An 11,224-nucleotide genomic window follows, 5' to 3' on the forward strand; every position below is an offset into this window, starting at 1 on the left:
CTGCACCCTGAGGCAATAGTTCAGATTTCCTGCAGGAGCTGAACTCTCAGGCAATGCCCAGGAGGACACAGTCCTTCCCAGGGAGAGCTGTGGCCAAGCACAGCATCCAGACCAGCACAGTAAGGGTGGAAAGACAGCCAGGGAACACATGTGCAACACCAGAGGAGCATGGCCACACCAGAAGGCGCCTGCAGACCTCTGCTTGGGATGCTCTGCGGCCTCAGATCTGCTGGAACAGCAGCTGTTCAGGAAGAACCAAGGGCAACACCCAATGACCAGGGGTGACAGTAACACTTCCCGTATCTCTAGCCAGGATCCAGCTCGGGACAAGTCTGGGTGAGCCCTCAGGGGAGAGATGGAATGGCACATTGACTCTGGACGTGTTGCAGCAGAGCAAGCAGTACATTTCCAAGGAACTCCTACAGTGATGCCACTCACGTATTCATCTCGGACAGGGCTGTGCAACTGCACCGGGCACCCACCGTCAGAATGAGCCATCTGTCAGGGGCTCTTGGGATGCGCCCGGAGCCAGCGGGTCCTCTCAGGCACCCAGCAGCTGGCACACTCGGAGCTAACTTTCAGTGCCCGGTGGGATGGGGATAGGAAACAGGGAGCAGCTCTGGGAGAGCTCCCTCCTGCCCGAACACCGCCCACGGCACTGTCCCCGACAGGGTCACCTGAGCCCCTTCCCGGGGCTAGCGGGCCCGCAGGGTGCCGGGCCAGCAGCCCCGGTAGCCCGGACGTGGCGGGGTAACCGCACCCCCGCAGTGCCCAGCTCCCCCCGGGCAGCCGGGCCGCTCCCTCCCGCCGCCCGGCGTATGGCTGGACCCACCCAAGCATCACGGACCGGCTCCCGCCACCCCGGGGCCGCAGGGAGCCCCAGCACCGCAACACCTCTCCTCGCCCTTCCCGGGCCGCCGGGCTGGGCTCCCCGACCCCAGCACCGGGGCCGCCTGCACCGGCACCGCCCTCATTCCCGCTGCCCTCCCGGTTCCCGGCGGCTCCCGCCACTCACTTCTCTATCTCCAGGGCTGCCACCTTCCTCTTCTCGTAGAGTTTGTCGGTGAGCGCCCTCACCACGCCGGGCGTCAGCGGCGACAGGTCCCGCTCCGCGTTCATGGCCCCGCCGCCGCCACCGGCGGCCACGTGACCCCGACCGGGAGGCGTGCACACGTGACCGGCCCGGGAGGCGCGCACACGTGACCCCGCCCTGCCGTACAGCGCCCCCGCGCGGCGCGGAGACACGCTGCACCCCCCGCTCATTAACCCCTGCGGTCATTAACAGGAGCGTCATTAGGGAGAGACGCCTTCGCCCAGGCAGCCCGAGGGGACACAATCCCAGTCCTGGTCACAGGTTTATGTCTGAAAGGATTTAGCAGCACTTAATCATTGGTTAATTTAACATTTTCAAAGTGATTCAGACTTGGCTATAAGCGCAGCAGTCACTCAGTTATCTATAAAGTGTTTAAATTAAAGTCACACGTGCACCCACACAGACACACGAGCAGATGTTGGTAAATGTCTCCAGCTATACCTATTAAAAATTCCCCTCGAGTGCCAGTGAAGTACTTGGATGGAACGCCTTGGTGTTCCTCAGCAGGTGAGGGTCGAGCCTCAAGGCATGGGGGTATTGGCGCAGGCTGCAACACTTCAGCTGTGGCACAGACTGATGGTTTGTGCGTGGCTGAACTCTCCTGTACAAAGAATTCCCCCTCTTGTGCCAGCATATCTGGCCACCTCACACTTCACAGGGTGGCTTTTGAAGGTGACTGGGACATCTAATTTCAAGGTCCCTGCGAAGTCCTTGGCACATCTAGCATGGATGTGTTGTACCTAGGGAGAACCAGAGAGTCCAAACTAAACAGGAATTACTGGCAAGGGCAGGACTGACAGCAAAAGGGACGGATATGATGAGCAGCTGTGGCAGGAATCTGCACCTCACTGTGGATTTATCTGCGGTTTGATAAAGAAAAGTAGGTGCCACCTCCCATACCATGGATCCTTTTCTGTGGGGCTAACACCCAATTCTCATTCTATCTGCCTCCAGCGAGCTCCTGCCATATGGAAAGCTGAGCCAAAGAGGGATTTTGGCTTCTGCTGGAAAGCTATGAGCTCAGGGGCTGCTTCTGTTCAGGCTGGTACCTTGCCACATGCAGCAAAGACCTCAGAGAATCCACTGATGGGGTGATAATCCCCCACAACTAAACAACAATGTCTATACCATGTCTATAAGAGCAGAAAAGCTTCCTACAACTTGCTAGGAGGAAACCCAGCAAAGAGTCCATAAGAAAAGCTTGGGGGACAGAAAGCCCAAGGAAGAAAACCATGCCTAACATTTGTCTGCTGCTTGGCCAAGTCAAGAGCAAGGCACATGTTTTCCCTCTGATGATCACACTTCATGGTTAATGAATTCACATTCTCCACAAAAGTCCTCAAAATAAACTGAACACAGGGAAAAGGGAACACAGAGCACAATGACACGGGTGTGAATACAGGATGGAACGTGGATTGCCACCACAGTGCTGCTGGTCCAGCATGGGGAAGCCAGCACGTCTCCCTGCTACAAACACAGCTCTTAGCACAAAGGTCAAGTAAAACCAGACAGAAAAAAAAGTACTGAAAGTAATGAGCAGAATGTAATTAAACCACAACCAAGTTTAATTAAAATGTTGTAAACAGGGATCAAATACAATCTAATGAAACTGGGACATCACACATGCCTATGAGAACAAAATGCGAGTTGAGAGACAGGGCAGAAAATCCCCCACCACATTTTCTGTGTTGTGTTTAGCTGGAGAAGACAGACTGGTCGGAAAATCACATTTCCAAGAAGAACTCCCTTCCTGGAGAGCAGAAGTCAGTCATTTGCTTAAAAAGAATTTCTGAGACCTGTTCCCAGGTCTGCCATATTTTGGAGGACCTTTCCTTTATGGAAAAAGCACTGGTTCCCAGACCAGAACATTCTCTGAGCAGGTCCTCACATGGACAGGTATGATGCCATTGTTACAAAGGACCAGAGTTTCTCTGAATCACCAGCAGGTGCCTCTTGAAGCACATCACAGGGTCCCCTCTACATTATGAAGGCTCAGGCACAGGACCCTCACCCAAAGCAGATGCCCCTCTCCACTGACAGTGAAGGTCAAGCTTTTGGCTTTAGTTCAATGTGGCTGCAGAAGAGGCATAGAAATAATTTCAGCTGGCACTAACCCATCTCCCACTGGGTAAGCAATGCAGCAAAACACCCACTGTGTTTTCCCTGGCAGGTGCTCCTCTACCACACAACAAAGTCCCCCCCACCCCTCTCCCTCCCAGCTGATTTAGGGCCATTCACAAGGGGAATCTGCTTCAAAGGGACAGAGCCTTCCAGAATAGCACTTTAAAATCATTTCACTTAATTGAATCATGCAGTACAGCAGGTAAATAATGAGGCACCAGATGAGACATGGCAAATCCCCTGGCTGCAGTGATATGAGACATATGCAACAAGCAGAAGCACAGCATGAAAACAGTACAAAGCAAGAACGCAAAAATAAATCAAAACCACCATCAGTAAAGATTATTTCCAAGGACATTAAAAAAGGAATTGCTTATTAGGGCAGAAAGCTGACTTCCCTCATTCCAATTCAGCCACTAAAGGCTTGGAAAAGGCCAGGTCAGAGTTCTACTACGGAGATCCCAGGGCAGAGCAACTGGGCTTCTATTAGCTAAGGTCTTCAATCACTCCCTTAGCATAAAATAGCTTAATACAACCCAGGGAATCACCCAGGATCATCTCATTTTACAGAAACAAGGAGGAAATCACAACTGCTGACTTGCTGGCACAGAAACTGCTTTGTCTAAGCATGTCCTTGGAAAGCCTCACCTCAGCTGTGGCACATCTCAAACACTTCCAGTTGGCTACATAATGTTGTCTTTATAGTCATTTAGACAGGCTAAACTATCATCCTCATTTTTCTGCTCTGCACTGTCTAACAGCAGCTACTGCCTCCCAAATCTTCTCATGCCAAGCACTCTGACATTGTACTTACAGATTAAAAAACAGTCTCATGTCTAAAAACACACTCACTTACTTTACAAAGTGCCTCAGGAAGGGTGGGGAGGGCATTCAGGATTACGCAGCCATAGGGACCCTGCTCTCCTACCCCACAGACCCATTTCCAGCTCAGTCTTATCAAATCCCAACAGGTTTTTTGTGTGTCCCTTCTTGAGGCACAGCACCTTCAGGAGCAGACCCTGGAATGCAGAGAAAAGTTGCCAAAATCAGGCGGAGGGATGTGGAGAAGAAGGAGCAGGGCTGTTAGCTCTGCTTGGAGGTCCCTGCTATCTTCTGCCAAATTAGATTAGGGTTTAATTACAACCTAAAGGGGAAATCTAATTTTTGATGCTAGAAAAATGCCTATATTTTACAATAACAGAGAAATAAGCACATTCCAGTGAGGTCCGCGAGGAATTAATTTCCTCTGGGGCCACTTGTTGGCCGCTTGCCTGTTTCTCTGTATTCCCATTTTTTTGGAAGCAATTTAGGTTTTTGGAAATGGGAATGCTGAATCAGTGTTCGGCTTTTAATCACCCCATCTCCCCCTCAATTGGCTTTGCTGGACCTCAGCCTGCAGGCACTTGCTCCTCCTGATGCTGAGTCACCTGAGCCCGCGGAGTTGGTGGCAGCTGAGGGTCCCAAGCATGTGGCAGGAGAGCAGCCTCTGCTCCAAAGGGTTTGGCACGGCCCCGTTGCTGGCTCTTTCCTGCTGGGGATGCTCTGACAGCTCCCTGTTCTGCTCTGCATGTTAATTAAGCAGTAATGTATTTTCTCGGGGTCCCTCAGCAGCCACCATGTGATTGTGCATGGCAGAGCTGCAAATGAAGATGGTCTCCAAGCTATTAACACCTCAAATTGCTCATCAAGAGCCCGGCAGAAGGGCAGCATGTCAGATATTATTTCTGGTCCACATTAAGCACTGTTGGTATTCTAAGCGATCAGAATAAACTAATTCAGTCTGACACCAAGGGAATCAGGTATCAAGTCTCAGGAAGGTGAGATCAGTACAACTGAAGCATCCATACATCTAACCTTGCTGGAGCCCATCAGCAGAGCCTCCCAGCGTCCATCAAACACACACACCTATTTTGGCCAGGTGAGAAAAATATTTTTCTGCTGGACAAGACTCTGTGTGCTTAGATCTTCTTTTTTGTCCAGCAGTTCCAGCCATTCTTTCCTCTTCATTCTCTAGTCACTGAAATGTCTTCCAGAGAAATCTCTTTCCAGTGGAAGAAGTTAAGTGTTACGATTGTATCCTGGCCACCCAGCTTCTCTTCCATGTGCCATTACCATAACCTTGGCCTTGGCCAGTGGTGGTTCCATCTTGGAGCCACCTGGTATTGACTCTGTCAGACACTGGGGAAGCTTCTGGCAGCTTCTCACAGAAGCCACCCCAGTAGCCCCCCTCATGCTACCAAATGCTTGCCTTGCAGCCCAGTACGTGTCAACCTTTCAATCTGTAATACTGCTCAAATTTTATGATTTGGCTTGCCACTATGTTTGTGTCGGATGGGAACCTGCAGAGAAATCACAGTGGGAATTGCATTTCCTGTAATTACATTGCATCCTCACTGCTGGAGAAAGTCTAACTAAAAATGTTGTTGTAACTGCTGGTGTATTTCTATTTTTAATACCACTCTCTTTTTTTGTTTTTAATGACATTTGAAATTAAGTTATTTTCTCCATGGGAGCTCTGGAGGACTAGGGGTATTTTGACAACCCAGAAACATTCAATCAAAATAGTTTAAAAACTATTTTAGCCAGGCTGATGTATATGCTGGGATTTCTGTTTGCCCCTTTAACCCTTTCATTCCAAATTCCGTTCCACACCTGAGAGATGGGTCATTTGTTATGTTCTGCATTCTCCTTGGGAACTGACCCTATTTCCTTCCCTCAGAGTTTAAGCTAACCCATGAAATCTAAGGCAGTCTCATGACTTTTCTGAAAGAGATAAACTGAACTATTTTTAAAACATCTTTTCAAAAGCCTTTCTATAGAGAAAAGCCTGCCCTGCAGGGAAGGCAACCCAAGAAAGGAAGGGAAAGAACCCATGTGCCCGGTGTACTGTTATTTTGCCAGGCACTTTTGAATTTATTTTGTGTAAAACTCTCTTGAAGTGGCCTGTTCATCATCAGGTTTCTAATGTGGAGGCACCAAGTACAGGGGCATCAAAGTAATGCAAGGATGAGCACACATACTGTGCCCCATGCCCCTGACTGGGATCCTTTTTCCTCACCTGTTTGTTAGGCTGTGGTTTTCCAGTGCCACCTCCCGCTGCCAGCACGCAGTGCTTTCCTTGATGCCTGCTAAAAGCAACAGTCTCCTCTGCAGCCTCTCTCTTTTTATGGACAGATACAACACAGACAACTGTCCCTGCAGCTGCAGGAAGATAACCATTAATGTCTCCCCCTTGGAGGCAGAGGTGCATTTCTTATTTGAGCGTGATGGCAAAGCAGAGAAGCTCCTTTGGGAGCACTCCCGAGGAGGCCGCAGACAGGCTGCAGCGGCGGCGCTCGGCCACAGGGGCGCGCCCTCAGCCCGGCCTGGCGCCCGGAGCGCTCCGGCTCTGAGGGCAGCGGGCGGGAGCGGCCTGGGCCGGGCAGGGCCGGGCACCGCGGACACGGAACACCGCGGACACGGGACACCGCGGACACGGGACACCGCGGACACGGGACACCGCCTCCGGCCGGCTGACAGCCGCCTCAGGAGCTGCTGGGATTGCTCGTTTGAGCACAAGAACACGCAGCACACGGGCTCTCGGCCGTCAGACACTCTGTTAAATGCCGGGGTGCAAGCCCAGAGACACTTTCGCCCCGGGAAAGGGATTTCTGTGGAATGCATTTGCACAGTGGGGGAAATGAACACGCAGGTGAAAAGCACTTGCATTATCTGCGTATTTACTGTCTCTCTGCCCATGACGCTGTGACACAGCAGATATTTCTTCGCCTCTGGAGCGAGTCCAGAGGAGGCCACCAAGTTGATCAGAAGGATGAAGTACCTCTCCCATGAGGAAAGGCTGAGAGAACTGGGATTGTTGAGCCTGGAAAAGAGAAGGCTTTGGGGGTGACCTAATTGTAGCCTTCCAGTACCTGAAGGGAATTAACAGGAAAGATGGGACAAGACTATTTACAAGAGTATGTAGTGACAGGATAAGGGGGGAAGCTTCAAAGTGAAAGGGAGCAGGTTTGGATACTAGGAAAAAATTCTTCCCTGTGAGGGTGGTGAGGCACTGGCACAGGCTGCCCAGGGAAGCTGTGGATGTCCCACTTGTTTCTAGGATGTCCTGTAACCTCCTAGGGCTGGTTTTAAAAGAAACCTCCTCAGAAACAGAGATGTCTTGCAGTTCATAGGAAAACACTCCAGGCCAAGGCTGGGAATGCAGGGAGGAAGGCAAGGAGCAGAGAGCATCTCCTCCACCTGCAGAGAGGACCCATCTCAAAAGAGAGGGGCAAAAGGGCTGTGAAAGTGCTTCTACCAGCACTGTGGAGCTGAGACCAAACCTCCTGACAGAAGCAGGTCAGCCTGGAGCTGGAGGGACTGACAACAAACCATCAGCTCCTCTGCATCACTCTCACCCAACCCAGCCACTCCTCACACAAGAAAAAATGCATCCAGGAATTAATGTGGGAATTTAATGGGAGCACAGGTGGATTGACACCAGGGAGAAAGGAATCTTTCCTATGAGGGCCAGGACAACCCTATGACACCTACTGGTCCCAGCCTCTGAAATGTTACCAAAAAAACAGTATCTCAGCCTGTGTGGTGGTTTCTGAGCCTGCTGGGGACACAGCTTTACACCACTTCCCACACCCACCTCCCAAAATAGAGCAGATAGAAATCACACTGCTTCTGCAAACCACATGTGAAGAGTCACATGGGATGACACGACCCTGCCAGCTCAGGCTCTGTAAGAGCCACCAACATCAGGACAGAGAGGTAATGATAGTGCCTGAGGTCCCTGCCAGCACAGAGGACATGCACCAGATGCAACCACCCCCCTTCCACATTAAATACAAGAGTTTGATGGAACAGCCTGAGTTGGAAAGGACCCACAAGGATCATGAAGGCCAACTCCTGGACACACAACAGTGCCAGATACTGCTTCCCCAGAGCACAGCACCACACAGCTTGGCCACCCAGGGACCACCCATTAGGCACAGTCAGGGCACTGTGTGAAAACCAGCCTCCCAACAAAGCACCACTTCTTTCCAGGTAATCCCAGGACAAAGCACCAGAGGCCACACACCCAGGAGGTATTTAAATGGCCTTACATGATGCACTTTGAGTTTCTCCTCCAGGCAATCAGATGCAGATTAAAAGGGCACTTTGGAACAAGCCATTGGCAGCTCAAGGATTTTTGCAAGATTTGATTTTTGAGTTCACTGCGAGTCCTGCTGAAACCCACAGACCACAACTGTACATCACTCTCAAGAGGAAAAGTCAGAGAAGGGTCTGAGGCCCTTCAGGCCTTCATGCAACATGGCCCATGCCTCTCTCAGAATATTCCTATGGGGTGTAGCTCATCCAATTTTTTGGGGTGTAGGTGCTAAAGTTCCTCAGCTGCTTGGTCAAAGGTGAGCTGGATCAGAGCCAGCCACAGTCAGCACTGCAGGCTGGCACAGCAGGTCCTAGCACAGATCATCCTTAGGCAGCCGTACTTTCCTCTCTTGACAAGTTGTGACCCTGGAAGTAGTCTCTCACGGTGGTTATTCTGACTTGCACTGATTGTACAGATGACAGAAGCCATTAAATCTTTTCCTTCCTCATGCTTTGCACAGCAGCCAGGGGATTTATAAGCATCAGGTGAGCTCCTGATTCTCTGTGAGACAGAAAAATGCTTCTCCATCAGACTGGAGCCAAAGGTCCTTCTGAACAAATCAGCAGCTCTAACATAAATACAATTTGTAGTCTTTGTTCAAAATTAAACAAGCCCGGACAGCTGTAATTTGGAGGTGCTATTTAAAGGAATCTGCACCAAGTACAATCTTAGCAGCTACTTCAAAAATCAGCTCTGCAAACAGATGACTATTGACTCCTCTAATGGAGAGCAAAAGAGGAGAGATGTGTTCTAGCTGTCTCTGTGGCCAGGATCTGGTTATTCACCATTTTAAGATGTCTTCATGGGGGCCAGTGCTGAGAGCTTGAAAACACAAGGAGTATGGCTGCAAGTAGGAAGCAGTGGGAAGCCAAAGAACTGTTTGAACATAATCACCTGAGAGCAGCAGGCTGCTCCTGGCTGGATCTGACAGGCTTCTAGCCATGGAAAGAGAGATTCTCAGTCAGTCCTCTTCTTAGGGCACAGGCTGCAGGAGAGGGAAGCTGGATCCCAAAAGCTGAACTCTGTAGACAAGCTCACAGCATGGCTGGTGGGTTCTCTGCCTGCCAGCATTGCTGTCCTTCCATGGGGCCAAGAACAGGGTGAGAAAAGGATGGAGGTGAAATGATGGAGCACGTTCTGAAGCCCTCACCTAAGAGGAAATATTCCTGCTCGTCTAAGCCACTTCTGCCGAACTCCAGAAGGTGTCTCTACTGGCCTGCACTGATGCGACACATTCCGGGCAGGCAGCGAAGCCCCAGCCCAGCCCTCCAAGTGGGATTCTGCAGCAGGTCACCACGGGGCACGGAAGGAGAAGGTAAAGCTGCAATGATAATGAGCACAAAATGAAAAGCAAACCAAAAAAAGCTCCAGTTTAATATACTTCCTAGGGTCGAATCCCAAAATAGATCAGACACTGAAGCTCCACCCTGCTGAGTATGGCAGCATTGCCATCCATCTCCTGCCCAGAAGGTGCAGGCATCCTCACCCTGACAGAAATCAGATTAAGGGTGTGGGGGGCTTTTACCACATGTAAAAGCCGAGTTAATGTTGCTGCTGAGTTATTGTTAAGGGCCACTCACATCAGAATTCCTCCCTGCTTTACCTAGAGCAAGGCAGGCATAATCCCATGATGTGCTCACAGTCCAATGGTCTCACAGAACTCCTGGAGATGGGAAAAGAGATGACCAGACAGGATTGACCTGGTCCAAGTGACACTGGGGACAAGCGGGTGGTGGCAGAGGCCAGCAGGCAGGAAAGTGGTGACAGTTACCAGTGAGGGGGAACATGCAAAGCAAGCTCCCAGCTGGAAAGGTTTCCTGGGGAGGAGAAGGATGACTCTCCCGAGGGCAGAGCCACTGAAAAGACAGCTTTGAGTCAAGCACTGTTGAAAATACATGGCATGGCAGCTGGGCCCAGAGGACGCCTGGGGATCCTGACCCCACGGAACTCCTACCTCCTTCTGCTACATTAAGGACACAGTGGAGATTAAATCAATCCTTGCTCTACCCCACACCACTAATTCTAGGATGGGCATTTCTATGGTTGCCCTGCTCTTTGCTGAACCCTGTTGAATCAACCTGGAAGCTGAAGCCCCCTCTTGCTCTGCTCCTGGCTGTCCCAGTCAGGGCGTACAGATGAGTGGTGACACATACCTAACATCCCAAAGTCCTCATACCTTAACCCAGATGCTGCTGGTTCTCTGAGTTGGCAAAGACAATACACAGCAATCTGTCAGAGTTCAAGAAGCATCTGGATGATGCTCCTTGTCATAAGATTTAGTTTTAGGTTGGGCTCCCTGACTAGGAACCACCTTGGGCTAGAAGGAATCAGCACAAAAATCCCCAGTTCAGATGTACACCAAAAAACATGTAAAGATTTGGCACCTGGATTCAAATTTACCACAAGGGGCTTGAGCCTCTTCTTCTAAGAGTTTAAAGATTTCTCAGTTACCTTCTGAAGACAGGGAGGCACCAGAAAAGAGCACAGCCATACTAGAAATAGCACTTTTTGGCAGAGCTGAGCCAGGGGTTCAGAAGGATTTTTTCTTGGGAAAGGTGTTTGATGCGCAGCTCGCAGGAAGCAGGAAAAGAATGAAGGGTGAGAAAAGATGGAAAAATTAAGAGAAATGAGGTCTGAGATTATGTGACTTTACCCATCACTGACACATGCAGTCAGGGCTGTTCCTGCCAACAAATCAAAAAGAAACATCAATGTTTTGTTTCATAAGCAAGCTCTGTTGAAACAGGCCTTGAGCCTCCTGCCCAGAACAAATCCACACAGAAGCCATCCAGGCAGCACTGGCAAAATGGCTTGGATAGAGAGAGGGATGCCCTTGGCAGAGCCTGTGTACCTTGGGCTCCCACTGTGAG

The 11,224-nt window shown here is 50.5% G+C and overlaps 1 protein-coding gene across 1 annotated transcript in view; it reads right to left on the reverse strand.

Annotated features, from left to right (window-relative positions):
- VAC14 (VAC14 component of PIKFYVE complex) overlaps window positions 1–1,155 on the reverse strand; it is a 57,706-nt gene extending 56,551 nt beyond the window's left edge. The window contains exon 1 of the mRNA XM_058845987.1: window positions 1,016–1,155. Within this exon, the coding sequence (XP_058701970.1) occupies window positions 1,016–1,119 (104 nt within the window). The 5' untranslated portion in view covers window positions 1,120–1,155. The remainder of the gene's footprint in view (window positions 1–1,015) is intronic.
- Window positions 1,156–11,224: the final 10,069 nt, after the last annotated feature.

The sequence above is a fragment of the Poecile atricapillus genome, chromosome 10 (assembly GCF_030490865.1).
Source record: "Poecile atricapillus isolate bPoeAtr1 chromosome 10, bPoeAtr1.hap1, whole genome shotgun sequence".
In the NCBI taxonomy this organism is placed as follows: Eukaryota; Metazoa; Chordata; class Aves; order Passeriformes; family Paridae; genus Poecile; species Poecile atricapillus.